A 26,493-nucleotide genomic window follows, 5' to 3' on the forward strand; every position below is an offset into this window, starting at 1 on the left:
TTTCTTAATAGCTTACTGAAGACCACGGGAGAGGCCTTCCTCACAAGCATCCTCAAGTTGAGGTTTGAACATAGTCCAAACTATTTTTCGTATCGTGGTAGATGAGTACGTGTTTGAACTACCTTTGATCTTCAGGTAAGCGGAGACGTGGCCGCTTCCGTATGTTTCAATGTCCAAAAACCACTTTACCCATGTAGCGCATCATTGTGACACAAAAGACAAGTCAAGGCACCTGCGATATGTGGTGCCTCGTAAAAACGTAGGACTTCCGTCATTCAGAAGGACCAGACCATGGCGTGAAACCGATGATGCTAGACGTCGTCCTGTTGAATTAACTCTTGAGCATCCCCAGATTGGATGATGTGCATTGAAGTCCATGGTGATAATCCACGGATCCGAATGTGCCCTTATTAAGCTGTCTAGTTTGTTAGCGTCGAATCGACTTGATGGGGATATATACACACCCAGGAAGGCGAATGTCACCTTTCCATTTTTATCGGTCAACCACACATACTGACTGTCGTGATGAGGTTGCACTGACTGGGTGACGTTGGTAAGCTCCCGGCGAATAAATAAAACAACCTTGCTACTTTCAATGTCACTTGATCAGAAAACGACTCGTAGCCGGATAGTCTGATTGGGTGCGACAACTTTCGGTTCACATAGAATCATGATAGAAAATCGGTATCGACGAACGAACTCACGGAAATCAGATATGCGAGATCTAAGACCTCTTGCGTACCACTAAACAATCGACGATTCTCTGAGCTCTTGTCGAAGTGACGTGTGATTGTCAACTATGCTTTTACTGGAGGCTTGCAACGACCGGGCTAAACTCGTCCAGCACTTGAAGGCGTTGCTACGGGTTGGCGTATCAATGATTGTCAGAAGACCTCTGATGACACTCGCTATAGATCGCAGCATGGGAATGATTTGACGGTCTGCTGTCAGAGCCTCGTCAACAGCAGCAATGGCTTCTACTGGAAGCAGAGAGGGGGAAGGCTGCTTAGGAGGCCATGCGTTCGCAAGCGCCGGCCAGTCTTCAAGGAAGAGAGGCTTCGCCAGTGGAAGTATTCTTGTGCTCTCCGGCTTTCTGCTAGACGTTGATGGCGGTGTAGACTTAAGTGGTGCATGAACCCCACCTTCACTGGAGCGCTTCCGTCGGCGGCGACGTCAACGCCGGATTTTCTGTGAAGCTTCTCTATGGGTGGAGTTATCGATTGATTGATTTGTGGGGTTTAAGGTGGCGGTCGAAGCGGTTGTGGAGTCGAAGCAGTGGCGCCTTCGGAACCGTGTTATCGTCGCCGTCTTTCGTAATAGTGGTTGCAGCGGTGAGCTTTTGTGGCGCCCTTCGTAACGTCGTCGGAGGCGCGCTTCGTAACAGTGGTGGCAGCAGTGGGATTCGTGGCGCCCTTCGTAACGTCATCGGAGGCGCGCTTCGTAACAGTGGTTGGCAGCTGCGGGATCGGCTGGCGTCAGCGACATCGATACAGTGAGTTCCTGATGTTTTCCCCTCAGTTCACCAGACTACCCTAGCACAGGTTATAGTAGTTTAGAGAAGGGATGTGTGAAGCATTAGAGGGAGCTTTGATTGTTTCAAGCCAAGTCTGAACGCTTTGAAACCAATGTTAATGCGGGTGGTGTAAACACGGGAGTATTGAAAGTTGCTTGCGCGTCTTGCTAGTTGAATTATAGTGGGTACGGCAAGTAAATTGTTAGAAGGGACAAACAGCCAGAGGCTAGTGTGAACAATGGAGAACCTTAAAGCGAAGGAACTCATCGAAATTTGTGGAGAACTCGGCATTACTTTGGGCCGTGCGAAACGAAAGCAAGCGATCCTTGAGATCATGAAGGATGAACGAGTGTCGGCTGAGGAAGTCGATGAGGCCTGGGTGGATATCAAAGCGCGCCGCGAGGAGGCCGAAAGGGGAGAAGTTTGGGAACGTAAAGAAGCTGAAAGGCGAGAACTCCATGAGGAGGCCGAGAGACAGGAGCGCCTTGAATTGAAACGAATAGAATTGGCAATGCTACACTGTTCGCAGGCGCCTAGCGTAGCTTCTGCGACAGTTCAGGGCAGTGGTCAGAGAATTCGCGACCAACTGCCACTGTTAGTAGTAGGTGAGGACATGGCGAAGTATCTCTTCAAGTTTGAACACGTCTGTGAGCGAAATGCTTTGGAGCGGTCTCTTTGGGCGCAGAATGTGTTAGCTCTTCTTTCCGGCGAAGTGTCCGACGCGCTAACTTGCTTGTCGAGGAAAGCATTTGAGAGCCATGACGAGGTTAAGAAGTGCTCTTGAGACGTTATAAGTTGTCACCCGAGGCTTTCAGACAAAGGTTCCGGTATACTAAAAAGGGGAATGAGTCACACGTTGACTTCGCGTTTCGTCCTAAAGCCGATTTAATTTAATGGCTCAGGAGCAAAGGTGTTTATGACGACCGCGATAAAGTGGTAGAATGCATTGCATTGGAGCAATTCTACCGCTGTATCGAGGAGGATGTCAGGCGTTGGCTACAGGACAAACTTGGTGAAGTACAGCTAAACAAGGCAGCAGAGTCAGCTGAGGAGTATTATACTCGCCGAAAGTTGCATAGCAGGGCAGTGCGCGTTGAAAAGGATGAAAGGAAAGAGGGCTTTTCAAAGAAACCTGATCATTGGAAACCCGCTCCGCACCGTAATTTCAAGAAGGACTTGTCTCTTACGAAGGACCCTGTAGGGGAAGGGTAAACGGAAGCGGAGAAATTGATTGAGGTTCCTAAATAACGCACTGATACCACACGGGCGTTTGAATCACGGAAGCCGCTAATCTGCTACAACAGCAAAAAGTAAGGGCACATCGCGATAAACTGTAAGCTAAAGTTTGCTTTTGCAATTATCCGAGAATCGGAAAAGAACATGCGGTTGCTAGAGCCGTATCTCCAAGAAATTAGCATGAATGGTAAAACGTGTCGAGCACTTCGAGACTCAGTGGCAACCATGGACGTTGTCCACCCTTTGTTGGTGTCTCCGGATGACTTTACAGAAGAATGCGCGTTGATTAGGCAAGTCGCCGAGGAGCAGAGTGCTTGCTTACCAATCGCTACGGTTGTCATTGAAGGCCCGTTCGGTAAGCTTCGCACCGAAGCGGCTGTGTCTGTCACACTTCCCGATAGTTTTCCTTATCTTTCCTCTAACAACTCAGAGCAGCTTCTCAAAGAGCAGGGTAAATCGTTCTTCTCCAACTTAGCGTACATGGCCCTCACGCGATCGCAAGCGTGGAAGCTTTCGCAGGAGCTTGATCTTGTTCAATGTGGTGAAGCATCAAGTGACCTTGGCGGCGAGTCGACGGAACCTCAGGGAGGAAATTCTCTGTGCGAGTCATGTGAGCAGTCAATCGAGGGCCCCTTCGCCGAAGCGACTGGCGCGGTTTCTTTAGCAGGAGGAGACGACATGGCGCCATTGAGTCAGAGCGAGAGGGGTGCAACGCTCACGCCTGTAGCGTAAAGTTGGAGTGAGCTGTCGAGGGTTGATCGAGAAACGCTCATTCAAGAGCAGCGTGAGGACCTCTCGATTAAAGCGCTAATGGAAAGCGTGAACTTGGGAAAAAAGAAAAAGAATGTTTCTTTTTTTTTAGAAAGCAGGGCTCCTGTATCGGAGCAACACAAATGCGCAAGGTCGCAAGTATGAGCAGCTCTTGGTGCCACAAAAGTATTGTCGCCAACTATTGGAACTGGCGCATGAAAGCGCATGGGCAGGGCATCGCGGCATAAAAAATACCAAGGATGGAGTTTCCCTTGAGTTTTATTGGCCGAAATTCTGGAAGGATATCGAAGACTTTGTACGCTTATGCGAGACTTGTCAGAAAGCGGGGAAATCCGCGGACAAGTGGAAGGCTCCCATGAAGCTTTCTGATACCAATTATGAAATGAAATTAGGAAAGCTGCCGAACAAAATTTACTGCATTAACTTGATGAAACCATACGTTCAACGTCAAGCGGTCGTAAATCTGCTGTTGAATGCTTCAGAGGAAGAGGGAGCAGAAATTTTGAGTTCTAGTGATGTAATCGAAAGGGGATCGGAGGTAATCTTGGAGCAGTTGAACCTAGAGCCTAGGTTAAGTGAAGTCCGGAAGCAGGACCTGAAAAGGATCGTTTCCGAGTTTGGAGACGGGTTTTCGGACCGTCCCGGAAACACGACGGTGATTGAACACAATATCTAGCTAACTTGTGAGTAGCCAGTCCGTAGCAAGCCGTATCGTTGTTCCCCTGTGCAACGTCACAAGTATGAGCAGCTGTTGGTACCGCATTGGTATCGTCGCCTAAAATGTGGCCGGTCATTGAGGTGGAGCATGATACTCCAACAGCACAACTTTGACGTTCGCTACAAGAAAGGGAAGCTAAACGCTAATGCAGACGCATTGAGCCGTGCATTTAGTTAATACCTTCTCCACCTTTCGGTTTCTCGCTGGTGATTCGGGGCAAAATTTCGTCCTCATCACGGCCTTAGCTGAGCGCTCTCGTCCAGAATGAGCTCAAGAAGCCAACTTTATGTTCTATTATATTTCGTTACGTTGTTGTGCGTGTAAGAAATTGAGTTCTCATTTTAAGAGTCTTGTGTCCCACATTTGCCTCTTGATGTAGAGGGAACGAAATTCCGATAGACACGTAGCTAGGTATATGTTGTAATATACTTTTCTGGTGTTCTGTCGGGTGACCGAGGGCACTTGCTTGTGTCGTGTGTTGTCTGTTGTCGAACCGTTCTTGACAAGTTGCAGAACCATGAACAAGTGGTGAGACCAAACATCGTCAGAATAGACGAGTGAAGCTGGTCGACAAGTTGTGGCGACTAGGCAGTGGAGCTAGGATCTTTTCTCAAGAATGGGATGTGTTCCCAAAACAGAGTCTGGAGCTGCATTCTCCCCATGGCCCTGGAAGCGAACCTGGAGGGCCCTGGCGAACGAGCGCGCCTGACATCCGAGCCGCGTGGAAGCAGCTCGTCTTTCCAGTGCATTGTCTGGCAGTGGGGGTGCTGTTATGCCTGCGAATCCACACCGGACATCCATGCCTCTGAAAAAGGCAATCTGTGTCAAGGCCAGCACGCGAGCCCGCCTGACGCGAACAACTCAACAGCGTCATCACGCGGCGGTGCCTTTCTGTCGCGCATGCACCGCGAGCCCATCGAAGCAATCAGCACCTTTCTGTCTGGCGAGTCTGACGCAATGCGTGGCGACATCACTCGTCCTTTGGTGCAGCCACGTGCAGTGCAGTGGCTCCGGATTTGATGAGATTGACGCGGCCCAGCGGCGACCCCATTGGCGGATTCTGGCCTCACGACCAGCGGCGCTTCTGGTTGGACATTTGGTTACTCAAAGAATCCACCCGGTGCATATAAAAAAAGCCGTGCGGCGCGAGGAGTAGATCTGTGTGTCAGAGGAAAGAGCTCGGCTGTCCGAGTCTCTAAGCTGTCGGCCCCAGTGCCGAATTTGTAACGCCTCTGTCTTTGCTGAACATAAAGCTTGTTAACTCACCGTCGTCTCGTCCGCTCGTCTATCAGCTCTCTGCACAGAAGCAGTCGTGAGCTGAGAAACCTACGCTACCAAACGGCTGGTGACCTTCCTGGTGGAGTTCGAAGCAGTGGCGCCTTCGGGACCATGTTGGCGTGGCCGTCTTTTGTAACAGTTGTTGCAGCGGGGAGATTTCATGGCGCCCTTCGTAACGTCGTCGGAGGCGCGCTTCGTAACAGGAGATAGTTTGCCAGTTCAATATTCGATGCAAATTGTCGATGCATATTGTCATGCATATCGTCACAGTGCTCTTCCTCCCCCAATCTCTCACACCCGTGTATCCAATGTTGCCCACCCCCTTTTTTGTTAGGATGAAAGAGTGGGCACGAAACGCATACACACTAACGCTGAAGAAATTCATTCTGCTCTACACTTGAGGAAGAGAAGTCCGCTTGTCAAAACTTTGGTTCGACACAACCCCTGTTTGCAGATTTTGCATATAAATAAAGAAATGTTGATCAGATGAAAACCATTATACAAAGACAACTTAGATAACAACTGAGGTGATGCCTTTCATCACATGCTCCCGATGCGGCAGTCCCGACATGAGAATTCTCACTGAAAGTGTTTGTTTATTTCGTGTATCGTGTATCAGCTTTAGTTAAAATATTGTTAAATAATGGAATGTTAAACTCAAAAAGACTCAACAGTGCGCTGTACATTGTGGCACGCTTCTATAAATAGTTTGAAAATTGCAAATTTCAAAAAGTTTTTTTAATAAGTAGCACCATGCATACAACAGCGCATGGTTGACAATATCTGCATGCTAAGTAAATGCGTACAAGCAAGGTGTATTTTCCTCTCTGCTCTGGCAGCTTGCGTTAAATTTTCACCTACGTACATAAGTAAAAATTCCTCACCTTTGTAAAGGACACCTCATGATATGTGTAAAAACAGCAATTCTGCGTTGTTTTGTATATTAAAGTCCCAGTTTGTGAGCAGAGCATTCTAAACTTAGTGAAAGACGTTTTGAACATTTGTGTAAAGTTCAAGTTGAAATATGAACATTGTCCGCTTCACATGGGCTTCAATGCCTCCATCACCAATGTAACCTGGGTGCAGAGCTTTCTTTGTTGGAAAGCTCATGTTCTTTTCCTGTTTCTCGAACTTACGAACCTGTTGTATTTTGCTAGAAAACGAAGTTTCCAGAAGCAATTCTTGCTAATCTAAGCAGTATTTCGTTTAGAAGTGCAAGGCACTTCATAAGACTCTGGCCCGTTATTTCCTCATACTTAAATTTCCGCATGTTACGTGCAGTGATGGTCGAGTCATCGTTGAGATTAAGCTGAAATTTTGTGGGCATTTTTTTAATCAATTCACTCAGATTATTTTAGGTCCTCCTGAAGTAGAAACTTTAGGCCAGCTTTTCACAGTGGCCGACTGAAAGATCAATGATTGTTTAGCATTTTGGACAGATTTCGGAGATGTACATTTCAGGTTGTCGCCTTAGGTGTTTGCTGATTCATTGCTTGAAAGCTTTTCTCGAGATATCAAGCAGTTTGGCTGCAGCTAGATTTAAGCGTCGGCGTGGTACTTTAAACAGAACGCCTAATCGAAAGAACTTCAGGTCTAATAAACGTTTTCCTTATTCAATAACGTTCTAATTCTCCCTAAATGTTTTGCCAAAACGCTAGGGCTAATCTCTGACCTCTCTAACGGTTCACAGACTTTAAAACATCCTTAGAGGCCACAATAAGGGTTTCTCTATTGAATATCTGTGATCCAAACTGGTGCCACCAACCTGGCCGCTCACAATTCGCCTCGTGCATGGCTACAAATAAAAAAAAGTCAATGATATTGGTAGCTTAGTTAAGGTCACACAACTTTCTACTGCCGAAGTGCAGAAGTTGGGGCCTGTTTATGAGCGCAACAGGGCCAGTAAGAGAGGGGGTGCGCCGAAAAATAGGTATGGTTTCGCCACTGCAGTGTTAATCGACACACATTTTAATGTCCCGCACTACTCAGAATAATTTCCCTCATTCAATTTCAATTACAGCGCTTTCTGTTCGCGACAACATTTCTTGCGAATATATGTTGTTATGCATTATGTGTCTTCAAGGCTTGCCTACGTGGTCAATATTTTTTTCAGTTTCGCATGCTCAGTGTGTTATGCAAGTGTCAGTATACTAGAAAGTCTTTTCTACCTCAACAAAAGAGAGGTCATTTGGTAAATAAGAAATTATTCAGCTTACGATACTAACCCTATACCTCCACCACACCTCATCAGCCGATGTAATCGGAAGTAGGACGTAACCAATTCTAAACACATTTCACTCCCTGAGAGGCAGGAAGTCAAGTCGAAACTAAATGATACGAAATATGTCACACACGATCTACGGACAGCTTATACCTGCAATCTCATTCACGATTATTCAATTCACTGATGACCAATCCACGTCGTGAACATAAGTAACCTCAGAGTATATATCTGTAAATGAAAGTTTGACAGAGCCCAAATGAAGAGTGAAAATTTAATTACTGAGGCCAAGTGAGTACCAATGGAAAAATTCTTGGCGATTGCAACTGCGATTTAGCTCTAAAAATATATTGTGAACATGAGGCCTCATTCTTACAATTACTTCTATTAGCTTGAGCGTCTGGCGTACAGAACACTTAGAAGAACCTGTTTTTCCATAGTTTATTTCTTAATACGGCTTTCAGTAATGGTGTCGCAAGGGTCTGCACTTTTCGTACTAGTCTATTCTGTTTGAAGGTGCGTTGTTGGTTACAACGTTATGAACTTGGCTAACGAAACGTGCCATATGAGAAAGCTTGGCATAAAACATGATTATCAACCTTTTTTAATCTTAAGGCCATCATATATTTTCACTTACCTTTCGGGGATGAACTTTTCAGGATTCTCCCAATATTTTGGGTCGTGGTGCAACTGAAATGTGGGCACCATGACAGATGTTCCCTTCTTAATCAGGTATTTCCCGTAGAGATAATCTTCGTCAGCACACCGTGTCGTAAACCTGTGTATGTAAACCAGTGTGATGTGACATCACGGTGAAAAGATGGCAAAAATATTCGTGTTTCAAGAACCAATTTTGACTCAAGTGTAGCATCAGAAATATATCTACCTTTCTAATGAAAGTCAAAACACAATTAAGGGTTGAGAGTATAAATTCTCTGTGTGATCATGGAGCACTCCACAGTCGCTGTGTAATTTGGTTGCACGAAGTAGACCTGGCAACCAGCTCTAGTAAAACTGCTCACTTTTGAGTTTTTCCTTCCCGTGTTATACCGAGTAAACAGGCGAAATAATAAGTATGCCCATGGAAACAGTGGGATAAGCAGCTTGTGAAATTTGCATTACAAATAAGAAATCTTAGTGTGAAGAACATCGTTTGGGGCCACTGGAAGCTACATTTGCACAAAAGGCCACATGAAATAAAATTTTTAGTTTTACGCTTGATATTGTGCGATGTGTTTGTGCAAGACTTCGTAGTTAAACGAAATGCTGTAAGCCCAGCGAGGTGTGGCTTTGGATTACTTCTTCCTTAAGCAGCACCATCTCTCAATCAACACCCACATAGAGGCGGACAGACAGACAGACAGACAGACAGACAGACAGACAGACAGACAGACAGACAGACAGACAGACAGACAGACAGACAGACAGACAGATAGATAGATAGATAGATAGATAGATAGATAGATAGATAGATAGATAGATAGATAGATAGATAGATAGATAGATAGATAGATAGATAGATAGATAGATAGATAGATAGATAGATAGATAGATAGATAGATAGATAGACAGACAGACAGACAGACAGACAGACAGACAGACAGACAGACAGACAGAAAGACAGACAGACAGACAGACAGACAGACAGACAGACAGACAGACAGACAGACAGACAGACAGACAGACAGACAGACAGACAGACAGACAGATAGATAGATAGATAGATAGATAGATAGATAGATAGATAGATAGATAGATAGATAGATAGATAGATAGATAGATAGATAGATAGATAGATAGATAGATAGATAGATAGATAGATAGATAGATAGATAGATAGATAGATAGATAGATAGATAGATAGATAGATAGATAGATAGATAGATAGATAGATAGATAGATAGATGCTCAAGGTGCCTGTAATATGCTAAGAAATGTTTCGCATTTAAAAGTGCCCGTTCGTGTTGGCCACATTAGCAACCCAAACAGAAACGTAATCAAAACTGGCCTCGTCCATAATGTCAACGCAACGTCGCCATGATTTCTGTTGATAATGCTATCACAATATCATCGCTTCGTTAGAGATCGCCCTATCCTACAAAAAATGTGGTTGATTAATCTAATATAGAACTGGGTGAAACGCACGAAATTGAAATGTGTCCACACAGAAGTAGCTCAATGTTTATTACACATTGATACATAATGTCTATTGGTGTTTAGTGGCTACAGCACCATTTGATGTTGATGAACCCATGTTCATACCTGGTGAACATTTTTTCCGTCACAACAATGGAGGACTCGCAACCGGCATACCCTTTCCGGCTCACTGCACGTACCTGAGCATCGGAGAGAGAGAGAATAAACGTTTCTTAGTACTGTCAGAAAATTAAGTGGGAGGGGCCCTTTGTCTAGAGCTCCCATGGCTGTAGCAACTCGCCGGGCCTAGTCCAGGTTTGCCAATTGGCTTTTCAAGGCCTGTTCTGAGAGTCTCTCCTTCCACGACCAATGTGGTAACGGTTGTGCTTGTATGAGCGTTGAATTGGCCGCAACTGGACGCGAGGGACATCTGTATGTACAACTCACACTTGAACCACAGCGTTCGTAAACCAAGCAAATGAACCCGAGCGCGTTTTCATTGAATTGTTCTGGAACCTACAGTCTGCTGCAGCAAAGGAGCGTGATTTACGGGTTGGTGACCGTCCTGTGAATAATTTCTTGGCATCCAGCGTCGTGTCGGCGGGCAGCCTTCTGTTGATAGGTCGCTTCGGCGAAGATAAAATTATTTTGGTCTTTATCGGTGTCTTTATGCAAGCCGGTTGGGTCTTGATCCGCTCAACTGCACAAACGCCAGAAATAGTGTTGCCAGCTGGTGCCGTGAATGCGCGAAGACCTTCAGCTTGACCCTTGCATGTCCATCCCTGTAATGAACTCACTTGCTTTTCACCCGTCAACGCCGTTGTATTTCAGCGGCACTTCACGAAACACTTCTTGTTGTCGGCACCATCACACTCACATCAGAAGAAGGCAGAGATACACCATTGTTGCATAATAAAGCTGCACAACACTGCACACGCAAGCACAACGTGGAAGATGTACCATGTGCACGTAACTCAAAGCAATCAACACGAAAGACGAATCACGTAACTGCGTCATCAGGGAGTCAAATCAGCTGGTAGAGCGCGTCCCAATTACACATTGTGCTTGTGGTCTGCGAAATCACCCTAGAAACCTTCTCGGATTCGACTGCGAAGGCAACGCTACACTTTCTTTCAAATGGGGCTAACGCAGCCTAGGTGCCGTTTGCCCTACTATGATACCCAAGGGTCCACTCAAATACTACCATCGAGGCACACAAGGGGTGCACAGAGTTCTCTACCGGGGTTAGTTCGTGTCACAATACAGCACTTCTCTTCTACGCTCTTAAGTAGCGGCACCACCCAAAAAAACTCGGGGAAACAGCGAAGAATTCAGAGAGAAATAAGGAACATCCAAAGAGCTTCTCGGGCATGCTCTGATAGTTCAGTAATAAATAAAAAAGTAGTTCTGTCGACTTCCGTGGGCTTCCAATAAATAGCCGCTGATGGAGAAGTCGTGGGTTCGATTTCCAGGTCTCGAAGCCTACGAACTTTCTTTTTCTTGTGGTTCACTTTTTTGCATGTTGCTCATGTAAACTTTACCAATGTCATATCTCTGACAGATGTCAGTGATGTCTCGACGGATCTTTGAACAAAACCCTTTGGTGTTAAAATTGAAACACCAGGTGAGGTGCACAGTTTCCTTGTGTCGCAAAGGGGTTCAATCCAAACAACCAACTGTTAATACGAAGCAGCAAGCAAATGAAAAATAAAGTGCATGGTATCGGCCTTCTAGCCGTCTTAGGCGAATGCATGGGGGGTACTGTCATGACGAGGATTCGGGGACACGAGCCGTAGCGGTGAGTCTCGTCGGTTACAGCAGTGGCCTGCCATAACCGAATAGGAAAAAGGCTAAAAAAACACTATCAGACAAAAAAGTCACAGCGTATCCACGGAGTGAATAATGATGAGTCGGGCGAAGTGTCCGTCCCTCCGTCATCTGTGCGTTCATCCGTCCATGCATACGTATATCCTTCCATACGTGCGTCCGTCCGTGCGTGCGTCCATCCGTCTGTCTGTCTGTCTGTCTGTCTGTCTGTGTATCTGTACGTTAGTCTGTCTGGCGACGAGCACGAGCCACCGCGCCACTACACGCCCGCCACTCTGCTTTGTCCATGCCTCATCACCAAGGATTCACCACATAAAGTGACGATGCAGAAGACTGAGAGGGGCACTTGTTCTCCGCCCACTGAGGCACAGCCCACGCAGCAGCCAATCGGAGAGTAGCGTTACAGCGGCGTCTAGAATATCTTCTCTCAACTACCGTTTGTATGTGCTTCTATAAGACTGTGCCAACTATTATACTGTTTGGAAGATACTGCCTTCCTTTTTTCTCGTTTTCCTCTTCTGTCGGCTACGCACGACAAGGTTAGACTAAGAAGAGCTCCACCCCTAAAATTCTACTTACCCCAAAATACCCCTTAGCTTGTGAAGCAGAATACCCACTGGAAAATGCTGCGGAAATTAGAGGGTCACATTAGGAACTGCGTGACTTGTCAGAGTGTGTATTATTATGGCCCATATATTTTATAAGGGCAATGTTTACTTTTCAGCGAAGCCAGATGCTTTTATGATAATATAATTTTGCCAGACCATTGAATTGGATGTTTGCTGTATATGATCGGAAATTGTGTTTTCATAACTAGCTTTGTTCATCAAATATGATTTCATTTCGTCGCACCATACCATGTTGCCGAATGATTATTAAGCAGGATACCGCTGGTGCCTCCGAGAAATGGTACCATGTATAGTTGCCCCCCAAACTTGTGAATTACCTTTTAGTATCTTGAAACGTTAGGCAACATTTCCCGCCATCAGCTGGGCAGAGCACGGTGCATACTAACGGTGGGGCATTATATCGCGAGTAGTGGTCACATTAAGCCGCAGTTTTAATAATGCAACAATTTATCCCTACACCTCACGCATCGTGCTGCAGCATTCATGGCTGTAATGACATATTCATAACAGAAAACAGAGGAGCGTGGGATACTCACGTAATTATTGGTGGATATATCCTCAATGTCTCAGAAATCACTTGATTTGTGTACGGAAGGGTTGAAAGTGTTTCATAAGATAAACAGTCTCCCTGAAAATACATGCAACATGTGATTAGGTTTTTCGCGGGCAAACTTGAAGTGGAAAGAAGAAATTTCGGGAGCGTTGAAAGCGCTTAATATATGAACTTAAAGCTTTAAATGTGTTCTGAGACCCAGTACTGCATCCAATACGATACACATATAAGCGTATATTACGCAAGTACACTTACATGAGTATGTAAGTAGATTACCAATACTTTCTGTGGGTTCCACAAGCCAAAACAACTATAAAACAATCCCATCCTTAGTAGGTGACTACTCATTAGAGGGCTCTTAAGCATTTTGAACTGCGAAGACAAGAGAATGGTTTCTTTCTTCTTTTCACTACTAATAGTAAAGTCCATATTGCCTTTTCAACACTTATTCCTTCATAAAGCACGTGCACAATGTCACTACAAGCGCCCTCCCTACCAATATTTAGTGCTTGTCATTTACATGCTGTTCTTTACGTTTGCGCAGTCGAAAACCGTCAATACGAAGTCATGACAATCATGTTACGCAAGGAACAACGCGTGCGGAGACTACATGGCAAAGCACGGTAGGAGACGATTCACAGCTGATGATGATGGTGGGGATGATAAAGATGATTGCCTATATGTACGACTCACATGTACTTTTGGGAGATTCACAAATGATTGCCTCCGTATATGAATCAGTCGAGAGTTGGTGCAACAAATACAACCCCTGAGTTGCCATTGTGGTGCCATGAAGTGCAACGAAAAGGCGATAATAACACGCTCTTTTTTTTCTTTCCTAGGGGCCGTAGGTTCAATTTAATGTCTAACACCTCAGTTTCTACAATGTACGCCGAAGTGTAGGGACAGGGCTTTCAGAGCGTTTCACCTCCATAGGAATGTGGCTGCCGTGCATGGTCATCAATTAAAGCACCATTCGTAAGCTCTACCACAACGAGTAGTCAAAAAAACAGAAAATAACGAATTAAAACGTGCTATCCATCTGCGTCTGTGCACTTAGCGTGACTGATCTTGGTCGCCCTGACAAAAAAAAAATTGTCATAAAGAAACTGAAACGACAAAAAAATCCGATGTTAGAAATAACCTTTTACCATGCTTGACTAATCTTCTATTACAAGATATTAATTTGTTGCTACTTCTTGAAGACAACATATGCTGAGCAAGCACAAAATGTGCATGGGAGGATACATCTGATGCCATTTTTTTCTGTTACTTTGTAGTTTTCTGCAATTCTTCGCTAGTATTCTCCATCCGACAAGCTGGGAAATGAACTTGTTATTGTGAAAGATTACTTAAACAGCATCGCTACGATTACTGTATACCTATCATTACACTGGCGAAATTGGTGACTTCATGAAGAAAACAGAATGACATCAAACGGACCTGGGAAACTACAAGAACGCGTCAAACGTGTTAGCCGAGCGCGTCGACAATCGCCATCATTCATTCTATCGACTGAGATAACGCCACTTCAATAACCAAAAAACTGAATTCTACCAAAAGGCTAGTTTTGAAAGGCCCTTTTTTTTTCGATGACGAAGAACGCTATTGTCTGAACGTATAGAAAGCTACCCGGTAGCTAGACCCATCCATCGCATAACATTTTGGAATAAAAAAATTGACCCCATATCTCCGTGTTTAACTGCAAATGTCGGGGAAAGACGGTAGTCTTGCATGTGGAGAGAGTAAACTAAACGTTTATTTCATGTTCTGGGCGAGAAAATCGGTGAATAGTATTCTCGATGCGCTGCGTTAGAGAGTATTCATCTGTGCAGCGAAGCCGAACGAGCGCCTCTAGTGACGTTAGACACGAGCACCATCTGGCAGTTATCTTCGAAAACGAAAGAAAGCGTGTGCACCCACGGAGAAAGATGCGTGCTTGTCTCGGAGGCGATATAGGGTCGAACGCAAAGCGATGGGCCGGTGCTACCACCACGTCGTCTTAGCAAAGCGTTGGAAACACTTGCCACTATGACCATTGATTGATTGATTTGTGAGGTTTAACGTCCCAAAACCACCATTTCATTATGAGAGATGCCGTAGTGGAGGGCTCCTGAAATTTAGACCACCTGGGGTTCTTTAACGTGCACCCAAATCTGAGCACACGGGCCTACAGCATTTCCGCCTCCATCGGAAATGTAGCCGCCGCAGCCGGGATTCGAACCCGCGACCTGCGGGTCAGCAGCCGAGTACCTTAGCCACTAGACAACCGCGGCGAGGCACTATGACCATCACCTTGCACTGTCAGCGCAGAGTGATAAACGCTACGGTCCTCGAAATTACTTGTGTCAGCCTTCTCTAGTATAAAGGTGCACATAAAAAACATAGAAGTGTTGTTATGGTGCCTTAGATATGCGCAGCAATTGCTTTTATTTGACAATCGCACAAGTATGACGCTGAAACTTGATCAATATTGGTGGGCGCTGAGGATGGGGTTGGCCGTCTAAGGTATCGTTTGGTGCCGTTAGGCAAATCGTTACCGTAGACAAACAGACAAACGTACAGACAGACAGACAGACAGACAGACAGACAGACAGACAGACAGACAAACCAAAATTTTGGCGTCGATGGTTTCCAAGAACAAATGTTGTTTTTAAATGTTGCAGTTCTTGCCAGCTTATATATATATATATATATATATATATATATATATATATATATATATATATATATATATATATATATATATATATATATATATATATATATATGATCAAGAAATCTGAATGGGTTCCAATACGTCTCTCTATTTTCCCCATCTGATGATGATGATGACCTCATATGGATAGCGCCCACCTACAGAGAGGATTGGGCCAAAAGCCAGGCGGAAGGATGCTAAAGTAGTGAAACTAAAACCAATCTTAAAATTAGTGTAGGCATAAAAGTGAGAATAGGTGAAAATGATTACACAGTAAGCGCTCAAGTATGCTCTGTTTCTTGATTGAAATACTTACGAATTATTGAATAAGAATCTGAATAGTGAGAACATACTAACACGGCAATCTTTTTGTTGCTTTAATGTAGTCACACACAGTAGAGCATCCATTCCTGAGGCAGTAACTTTACGCAGTGCCACCAAGTGATAAAAATACTGTAACATATAATACTATTCCTAACTTCTGAATGATGCTTCTAAAACTCTTTTTTTCTGATAGGAATAACGCCGACGGAATAAAAAGTAATGTTCAATCGTTTTTGATTTTGTTGCAAAAATTCACAATGGGGACATCTTGAGCTCCCCCTTGTTTAAATAATAATTTAGTTGTGGAACTGCACAGCGCTATCTGGTATAAGTAACTTCGAACTGGGAAGATACACACCACTGTTTATTCTAGCATTGTATTGAATGTTTTATATCTTTATATTTATCAAATGATAATTTTCGTATTTTGCATGGCAAACAAGCATTTATGATTCTTCATGCTGTCGCGTAGGCCTTATCTGGTAAAACTGGGATGATTGGTGGACTCGAGAATCTTGCCGCTAAAGAACCCGCCATTTTCTACAATCATAATTCACGGTATCATGATGCTCATAGCAAATTAGCTTTTTGTACGTTTTTTGGTATTAAATCACGAAACGTATTCATCAGATCACCATCTATTGGTCAGTGATCTAATCTTCATACTCATGATACTTGCAGACCATGTGAACCTTCGTTGAACTCTTATGCATACCTATTCTTATGACGCATAGATCAAGTGTTAAAGGTGATTGATTTGCTTGGTTTACTTCGACGGAAAAATATTGTATTGTCGGTCGACTTCACCGTTTTTTACCCAAAACGGCTAAACTCCAACCACAACCGCAGCGCCCGCCACTGATATTGATCCGGTTTCGGCGTTCATACTTGTGCGTATTGTCAATTACAAAAAAACAGTGCCTGTTCCTGAGGCACAACTTCAACACGTTAATATCTGTGTCATGTTTATTTATAAAATAAAAGGCATACCTATGTAATTCTAAGGAACGCAGCGTTTATTACGCGGCGCTGACATTGTAACGCAATGCACCAAAAGGTGGGTATTCCTGCAATTTGCCACGACGAAACCATGGTGGCTCCTAACCGTTGCCTTCCATTCTACAAAATGTGGCCGTCGAGATTGCGTGCACCCGCTAATATTTCTAGGCACTATACGCCCACTGCGCACTCGCTAAATCGGAGGCCATCATTTAGTTTCCCAAGATTACTGACAGATGGCGTTATTGCTTCAAGCAGCGCCTCCAGAATCCCATTCACCGATCGTCTCGCGCGGAACATCAAATGAACGTTTTATTCGCTCCCTCCAGACGCACGACTATCGTCTTTTGCCAAGAGTTGCAGTGAAACGTGCCGATAGGAGGCCATTTCTCCTGCTTTTGTTCTCTCTACTTGGTTCCACAAACTGAAAGACTTTTTAATGTCGAAAAGGTAAGAATCACATGTGGTCGAAATTTCAGGAGCCCTCCACTAGGTGTCTCTCATAACCATATGGTGGTTCTCGGACGTTAAATCCCACATATCAATGAATGTTGAAAAGCCTCCTTGTGTTATGCTTTTATGTTTAGGTAGAGTGGTTGCTTAGGCGAGCTGTTTCATACTTAAAAACAAAACAGCACGAAAGTGGCTAAGGCTGTGCATTATCTTTTTTCTCTGTTGTTGCGTAATCTTTATTATTTGTACTCTGTTTTAATAAACACTATTCTGGGTGCAATTGAGCTATTTGTATTTATTCCTACTGGCGGATCGATTCCCCTTTAAGATTTGCCAGTATTCTAAGATAAATTAGTAAACACCATGCAAGACGCCTCTCCAGCAAGCCCAAGTAAGCTACATATTGTCACACATTTTGTCAGCATTCCGTAAACGCATGTGTGAAATTTCTATCAACGTCAGATGGTTTTTGTGTCTATCTCTACTGCACAAATGTTTTACGCTGAAGCTCAACCACAGTAAGCAAGGGTAAAATTGACATGTGAATCATGTTGCATCTTCAGTTCACTGTAAACTCTAACAGGCGGTACCACAGTAATGATAATGCAGCCGGATACTTACCTCCTTTTCGCAAGCGTGGATGACTTCTTGTCGCATCTTCTCCTGCACATCTTGGTGCTTCCCCATAAGATAAAACCAAAACGTAAATGCCAATCTTGTGGTGTCGTATCTGCAGACAAAAGACACAAGAACGTTTTCTGGTTGAAGAATACGCGTAGGTATAATACAACGTACCCTCCGAGAAAGACTGTCATGCAATTCGAAGACAGTTGGTTCAGCGTCTCCGAAGGCAGAGGGTCTGTGGTAAAAGCGAAAACAAAAATACTGTTACGGAACTGAACTCCACTTCACAAAATGGCGTATCGACATGACACTTCCTTGCCCAGATACTCGGATTTAGCACTACTCTTGTCCAAAGGCGGGACGAAGTGTTCAGGAGGGTTTATACGAAATATAACCTTGAGTTCAGCGGCACAAGACTTATAGGACAAATCATCAGTAAGGCATACCTGGTTCATGAGCGACTTTAGTTGTTTCTTGTTAAATGGAAGGGGGTATTAAGACAAGGGGTGGTGGGGAGTGACTACTTGAAACAGTCCTCTACCCTCTCAGCCCGCTTCAGGACCATCTCCAGAATGTCGAGTCTCGAGCTGCGCAAGGCAGCCTCCAGCTGCTCCTCACTAGAAATTACGCATTTCAACACGAGAAAGAGGGAAGAGGAGGGTCCTTATGGCAGCGCCATAAGATGTGGTTTAAGTATGCGGGAAAATCTGTGGTGACCGCCGCTGACTCCCACTTTTCCTTTCCCTTACCTACTACACCGCATTCATTCATATCATACTTTCTCTTGTATTTTGCTTCACTTTGTAGAGATGTTCTTTCGAACAACAAAACACGTTTCATCTTACCTGTGTTGTCTACCGGTTCCCGGCAACAATTCTCGGGAGGGTTTTCTGTGTGCCCTACACCATCAAGCAGTATTTGAGCCATGTCAGGAAGTTGCACCTAGATTAAATACATGTTCATTACGAACATTGGTCAAATGCATAAATGTTGTATATTGAATCGTGGAAAATAACATCGCCATCTGAAAAATACACGTAGTGGTACGCATGCATATATATTTTGTGACCAGGATAAGCTGCTGAAATCAATGTTTTTATTCAACGCGGACCCCCCCCCCCCCTTCTTTATTATCCTACCAGGGCTCTTTGCTGATAAATGCCCCCACGAAGCTGCAATATCACGGGGGAAGGAAAACTCAGGATAGTCCCTATCGCATCCCAATGCATTGAGAAAAGTGTGGAGGAAGTGACGGCAAATTTACGGGGCAAACGAAACTGCAGAAGCCGCGTCTGGCCTCGCGTACTGCTCTCCGCACTGATTCACATCTGCGCAGAGTTGTGGTGCCGGCACAAGCTTACCGTGCACTTTGCGGTTAACATGCAGTGAAATGTGGCAAGCACGTGTTTTCCATGCTGTTCGTCTGTGGCAGGCCTCGGCGATGCGTGCTGAAATTCTTCGAGGAGTACTTTTGCGCTACAGTACAGAAAGTTCAAGCACGTGCTGTAACCCTAAACATTCCGCCCCGGCATACTCGTATTCGAACTCACCTGGCAGTGACTTACGCGCTCTTCTGGGCATCGGACATTTTTTCCCTTTCTCGCACACCAATTTCCCTACCTTCCGGCTGACTGACCGGGAGAGCCCTAGTAGCTATTCGGCTCAACTCCAAGCTATAGTATTTAGCGAAACCTTATGTCGAAAAGAGGACACCGCTGTATTGAACATGATTGTTTACCTAAAGCTTGCGAGTCAAATACGCACACAACTACTAGCACGCGGCGTCAGCATACCGCACAATAAGTGCACCACATAATTCGACAACATCAAAAGTTTATTGCCCTTTCTTATGAAGGACCCAACCTCTAATCTGAGCTATAGATCTCCCTGAAGGAAACGCTAAAGGGATGCAAAGCAGCAGCGTTCCCTACGGGTGGTGTCACGGTTTCAACGGCACTAACGTGGATGCTGTGGTGAGTTTTGGAAGAATTGTTTGAAGTGTGGTGGTTTGGGCTAGTTGGTATGGCATGACAATAGTTATAGCGCGAGAACAAAACGACAAATTCTCTCTTTCTTGTACCTTTGTCATCATTCTGTTCTCGTGCTTTAACTATCGTCACTGGTTTTAAGCGTTGACTGGCGTGCGTCCTGTACAGACATGTTTCACAGACAGTCCTGTACAACAGTCCTGTACAGACACGTACAGACATATTTCAACGCGTAAATTTGCCGCCCGTTAGGTTTATTGCGCGTGAACGAACGAGTCGGTGGTGTAGCGAGCGGCGGTCGTGGCAGGTGTTCTGGGCGAACGGACGAGGCGGCAGCTACGAACGCCGCAGCAAGCGCGTGGCAGGCGAGGGAGAGAGTGACGTCCGCGCACACTGCAACACGAGCGTGACGTGAAAGCGCAGCTGCGGCATGACCTACTTGGCACCGCTGGAACACCTGATGCGAGTAGAATGCGTTGCGGTGCGTTTGTACGGATGCACGGACGTATGGTGTTACACGCGTGAGTCAAAAGCTGCTTCTTATATAAAAAAGGTGCACGTGCCCCCGGTAAGTGAATCATGACAAGAAGACAAACCTATGGATATCGTAAGGGTTGGTAACCGCATGTTATTCGAGAACTTGATGTCAATTCAGTCATGTAAATTTACATAGCGACGTAAAGAGCTGACAAAGCTAGGTCCTATAGTTCATTATGCCTACGTTTAAGTTGCTGACTCGAATAAACGGTTTGTGCCTGTAGGTGTCACAGAGGACATTGCAGGTCGAAGACAAATCTATAGATGATAAGATGCAGAAGGTGTACTGTGACGTTATCGACTGGTTATTATTAAGAGTTTGTGCTGTTCATGATGTGATAGAAGAGTTTGATCTGACACTTGCTTAGATTGTAAGCGCCCAAATGTAGGAGTTTGTTTGGTGTTGTGGTACTTTTGTTTTGTTCTTGTTGACATTTCATACGGTGCTGCACCGCACCGTGACGGACACCAGACGGACAAGCCTGGATCCTTGAGTTATTCATTACTAAAACAAAACGCCAGCCCACACACACGTTCACGCTCGCATGCGCCGTGCTTGCATATGTGCTAGGAGAAATTGACCGACAAGCCGATGAGCTCGTACGGTGCATACTCGAGCACAAATGCAACGTCCCAATTGAATTTCGTCCTCTAGGTGGCTTTTGAACAATTTAAATGAAATTGCAGAACTTTCATTGAATTCAGGAACAAACGCGTAAAGCTGAGCCTCTGTCTCACTTAAGAAAACCAAAAATTAGCATCAAAACGATGTAATAGATGATAAAGCGTCGTAAAACAATGGTAACATCTAACCACACGTTCCCGGTATATATTCATGGTAGCAAACAGAGCGATGAAGCTGACGGACACACTAGAAAAAAAAAAGAGTCCCCATCTTCACGAAGGAAATCATGAGGAAATGCGAATGCATTGCGTAGCATCCGTAGCTACATTTCGCACGTGAAAACCCAGCGTTATCAAAATATTGTTGTTTTTTTCACAGCTTGCAGCCAATAGCGCCGTTAGCCACACGTGGTGTTCTTTTTTTTTTTTTTTTTGTCGCGAAAAACGGGGTATGCGTTTCCAGCTCTAGTAGCTAGCGTGCACGGTTATAAAATACTATGAATAGGCAATATGCGAAATCAACAGCACCATCTAGTGAACGCAGCAGGTACTATATCCACCATTTTGATGCTGGCGAGGCTTGACCACTACGCGCGGGTGACCCCCATGCGAACGTACGCGTTTCAACGCTTTGACTGGTCGCAGTCAGATTTTTTGCTGGCGAAATGTCAGTACACTGCTGTGTGCCGCTGTGCAAGCAGGGCGGAGTGACAGACCACGATGGGAGCAAGGTATGTGGCATGAATTACGATTTCCTAGCGATCGTTTAAACGCAAAACAGGGTATGGCATGCACAAGCTTTATGGGCACAGTCTGGGATGCATGTATCCCCGCGGTGCACGGGCTGCACGAGAGCAATGCAGGACTAACCATTGTTCTGTGTTACGCGGACAGGCCGTGTTTTTGTGAGTTTGTCAGCTTTGCGGCTAGGTGTTTTCACTACGTCGGGCCTCTACACGACAGTGATGCTCTTCAATTTACCGTCTCGAATTCGCTGAAAAGCTGTGTGGCATTCAAATATTCTCATGACTTCGGGGAAGCCTCGGACTACCCGCGGACTATCCGCGGTAAGTCTGAGATGGTAAATCAAAGAGCCCCGGTGATTCCCTGCAGTCGAATAGAGAGTCCGCCACAGCTGGTGGGGTAACTAGTGTGACAGAACCGAACTGTTAGGACAGGCTTTTTAGTGACGACATTACATCATGTAGGTAGACGACGTAGAAATGTTATTTTTGAAGGTGATTGCGCATAGAGGCGTGCAGAGCTTCCGCTATTCCGCGTAACATGCCGTACACGCATCTTAGAAAGGCAGCTCGGTTGTTTGCCCGCGTTCAAGCTCCATTGTGTCCGCAAGTACGGTCACCGCGCAGCAATAAAACAGTCATTCGGAAGATAAGGGCTATGCCCACTTTCGAATAGAAAAGTATCTGCTCAGGCACTTAACTTCAATTCCCCCAACGTGCGCGGACGCCACTTTTTCATTGGGGCCTCTTTCACTAATTTTCCTTTACCAATGAAATAAAATCGAAAAAAGCGGGGCGCACTGCCGTAGGTTTTGAAAACTGGCACCATAAGTATCGCCAGAGCTTGACTGAATGACGTGCTGCATGAGTTCAAAGCGCAGCAGTCCTATTTATTCGTAAGACGGGATTCATTCTCTGAATTTTAGTCTCTTCGGCTCAGTTGCGTTGCAGCTGTTTTTTAATGTTGCAACTCTCCTCACTTGAAAAATGTTTCATGTTGCATTATAAAACATACAGCTGTGGAGACAGCGTTAACTTAGTTGTATGGAATTCAGCATTTCGGCTGTCTTACGCTCGCAGCTCCTAGAAACCTTTGAAGCTACTTAGATATAAAAAATAACTGATTTAATTTCCCCCGAATGTCCACAAGTGACTAATGCCACTTAACGCTTGCTGTGAAGGACCATATCTAGGAAAGGCTGCTAGTAAACGGGAGTGTGCACAGAAAAAACTGAGAGGAAGGGGGTCACATTACAAGTGCATCATTACTCCTTCAATGCACATATAAGTGTGAGCTCTATTCGCTGTGAGATGAATTTGTGATAGTGCGTGTGTTTGTAAACAACAATCGTTTAATCAGCTAAGAAAAACCTAGCTCATGACGTCGCACTGAATGTTTGTTTGCTTATATCTTGTAGGTATCCTTCCACCGCTTTCTGAAAGATGCAGTAACATACAAGTGTCGAGATGTGGCAAGATTCCTGAACAGTTTGTCCACATCACATGTTCGGGCACTGGGAAACGTCTTGCTGTGGCCATCGCAGTAGCTCAGCGCAGTGAAGCAAGTGTTCAGGAGTCGTACGGCCGTACTAGCGAACGCGTTGCCGTCGACCGCTCGCCCACATTAAAATGACGGCGGGGTCAAAATGCACAGTGTTGCCAGAGCACAAAGCAATTTCGCATATGGTCCATTGAACAAAACAAACACTGTTCTCGGCTCTATGGTTGCCTTGCACAGCGGCGTCTCGAGCACACATTCCCGGATGTGCTTGAGAGACGCCCAGCCAGCGAATGGTCGAGAGTGAGGCGCGAGCGGACGGATACGTGGGGCACAGGGAGGAGAGACAACGCCGACTAAATTTCAAGACCGAAAGGCTGCCGCAGTGACGTCAGAGGGTGGGGGCCCAGTTACGCCGCGAACGCGGCGGAAAGCCTGTGTTTCGTTCTCGTTTTAGGAGAACCAACGCTCCCGCTCTCGCAGCTGCTGCGGATAGATTGGGCCAAATAAAAGATGTGGAAAAAAAAGTCTTACCGAGCATGCTCAGTTGGGCAACTGGGCCCCCAACCTCTGGCGTCACTGCGGCAGCCTTTCGGCCTTGAAATTTAGTCGGCGTTGGGAGAGAGCGCTAACGGTGAGAGAAGGAGCGTCGAAGCACTGCACCTGTCCATGTACCTGACGGCCATAATGCCAGTGCCTTATCGACACATATACTACACCGATGCTGGCAGCACAAACGCTACAAAGCATTTCAAACGCACTGCTGAGGCGGTGGCAAGTCACGTTCAAGGAGGTGGGGGCTTCGGTTGCTAGGGGCGAAGATAAGCACCCGCAGCTGCCGACGCCGAAGCATGACATGGCGGGAGCTCCGGTTGCTAGGGACTCACGTGCCCGCAGCTGTTGCTATGGGAGAGGGGAGTGCACAGATCTCGATGGACGCCTCACCTAGCCCTACTAAGAACTGCATTGGCATTTAAAAGATGCATCAAAAACATTCTCTTCTTCAATTCATGGCTGATCTCTCAAGGTGGGTTGAGCCACTCTTCTAGGAGTGAATCAACCAAGCAATCTTGTCTATTCTTACTCTGTGTCTGCCCGTTTGAGGGTATGTTCGGTACCATAAATGCGCACCCTTGGCCCAGCTATCCACACTTTCATGATAAAGATCAGGTCGCCACTTCTCTGCTCTTCCCACGGTATGACTTCGAATGACGTCAAACGGCACTTCGTTCTCCGCGCTTGTGTTTCATGTTTTCATATATAAAAGCCGTCTAACAGTCCATGCAGTTCGCTTTAAATCTACCGTGAAATCAGAAAAACTGTGAGAATAGATTGCTGGACAAAAAACAGAAAGTTAGTCTTGCTGAACATGCAAGCGGAACCAATCATGGTCTTTCTCAGCGATCACACAGTGATTATGACTGCCATTACTTTAAAATAACTACAAAAGATATCCCCTTTTATTTAGCTATTTTAGGTTAAATTTAAGAGTGGTTCCTTTATTCCACAAAATTTATTTAGGGAACATGCTCTGCAGCGTGCAGATTCTCAGTGTTTCAAATGGGGAATATAATGGCATTACTAACCTGTGGATTCTTTCGCCGGTATTGAATGATGTCAGTCGCCACCTTGGTGAGGCCAACAAAAGGATTCGTGTACAATGCTGCAAATAATCTCGCTGGTATTTTCAAAAGCCAAGGCCAGTGGTAAAGATTCTCTGGAAGCGCACCACAGAAAGGGTTTATTCACAAGTTAATAGTCCTTCCAATTTATTTTATTCATACAGTACAGACACAAAAGGTCACCTCCATCGCAAAAGTCAGCTGGACACAGGAGACAGCGAGCGAAATTCATGGTCATCATGTGCTTTTGCACACGTCGCCAGTCGTTTCGCAATATTGCTGGATATCTCCAAGTGCCTAGGTCTTCCTAAGGCGCACTGGTGGACTGCTACGTCAACGCCAAGTTCGTTTCCTTATTGTCGCAGCTGCATTCTTCTTTAGCCCTTCTTGCTATTTTGATTGAGCACCATAGTAAGCACGAAATAGTGGGCACGAAGTCAAGCGTTGTAAATCGTTACTTGAATGTTTCTTGTGTTACAGAGAAGGGCCTCGGTATTTACGCCTTATTTGTCCTCCACTCGCACTGTTAGTCCCGAGGCATGATGGTGACTTGCAGAACGAGCAGTACGAAACATGCGTTTAAGCTTCGCAAAATATTTCGTTCATCTATGTGATCAGATTGGTTCATGAAGAGTGACACAAATCCATAAAGCAGTCTGCTATGTGAGGCTTTACAGAACAGGTGCCCTGTATGAATTATAAATTAAACAACCGCTCAATAGTAGTGTGAAACAGAGAGCAGAGCCGAAGACAAAACAAAAGCAGGAGAATACAAACGTTTGTTCTCTTTTCTGCTTTGTTCTTTTCTCCCATGCACTGTTTTATTTATTAAACTAATATCCTGTCAAGTATTCAAGTCCGCCACTCTCTGAGCACCACTTTAGCGTAATCTTTTCGTTGTTGCTATATATTCCACAAAGTGGGCTACACGTACCTTTCTATAAACCGATTCAGCACTTCTTCCACTGTTCCCGGCAATGATAATTCCATGAATTAAAAACAGATAAACGGGAGGAACCATTACGGATTGATGGGCCGAGAGGAACACATGGCGTATTGTTTTAAGAATCAATTTTCGCATTGTGCAATAAAGGTTGAACATTGATGAATCATGCTAATTAAGAAACTGAGGAAATTGTTGAAATGTCGTGTCTAGTACATCTTAGGTGGTGTTCACTAATTGTTGTCGCAGGCTTGTAGTCTTGTCTATCCTAACGTTGGCCGGTGAAACGTGCAAAAAAAATGCAAATAGGCAAACAACATAATATAAAATCGACACAATTGTGACCTGAAGGTGGAAGCGTGTTTGCAGCTGTTATTATTTTTTTTGAAACCATCTCAGTCTTTAGGAAGGATGAAGTCATTGCCCTAAAGGTGGGTGTGTGCAGTGGCCTCATGGTAGCACCTGTTTTCAGCAACTTTTTTTTCGTGCGATCCTGAAGGACATTCACCATAAAAGAAGTCCTGCTAATCAACACTACACTTAAGCGAATCCCACATC

General features: G+C 45.0%; 1 protein-coding gene across 1 annotated transcript in view; it reads right to left on the minus strand.

Annotated features, from left to right (window-relative positions):
- LOC119180014 (cytochrome P450 6A1) overlaps nucleotides 1-26,493 on the minus strand; it is a 58,933-nt gene that overhangs the window by 14,631 nt on the left and 17,809 nt on the right. The window contains exons 5-10 of the mRNA XM_075870098.1: nucleotides 24,957-25,087; nucleotides 18,826-18,922; nucleotides 18,152-18,215; nucleotides 17,978-18,086; nucleotides 12,866-12,957; nucleotides 8,375-8,515 (exon numbers count right to left, since the gene is read on the minus strand). Coding sequence (XP_075726213.1) covers nucleotides 8,375-8,515; nucleotides 12,866-12,957; nucleotides 17,978-18,086; nucleotides 18,152-18,215; nucleotides 18,826-18,922; nucleotides 24,957-25,087 — 634 coding nt within the window. The remainder of the gene's footprint in view (nucleotides 1-8,374; nucleotides 8,516-12,865; nucleotides 12,958-17,977; nucleotides 18,087-18,151; nucleotides 18,216-18,825; nucleotides 18,923-24,956; nucleotides 25,088-26,493) is intronic.

The sequence above is a fragment of the Rhipicephalus microplus genome, chromosome 7 (genome assembly GCF_043290135.1).
Source record: "Rhipicephalus microplus isolate Deutch F79 chromosome 7, USDA_Rmic, whole genome shotgun sequence".
Lineage (NCBI taxonomy): Eukaryota > Metazoa > Arthropoda > Arachnida > Ixodida > Ixodidae > Rhipicephalus > Rhipicephalus microplus.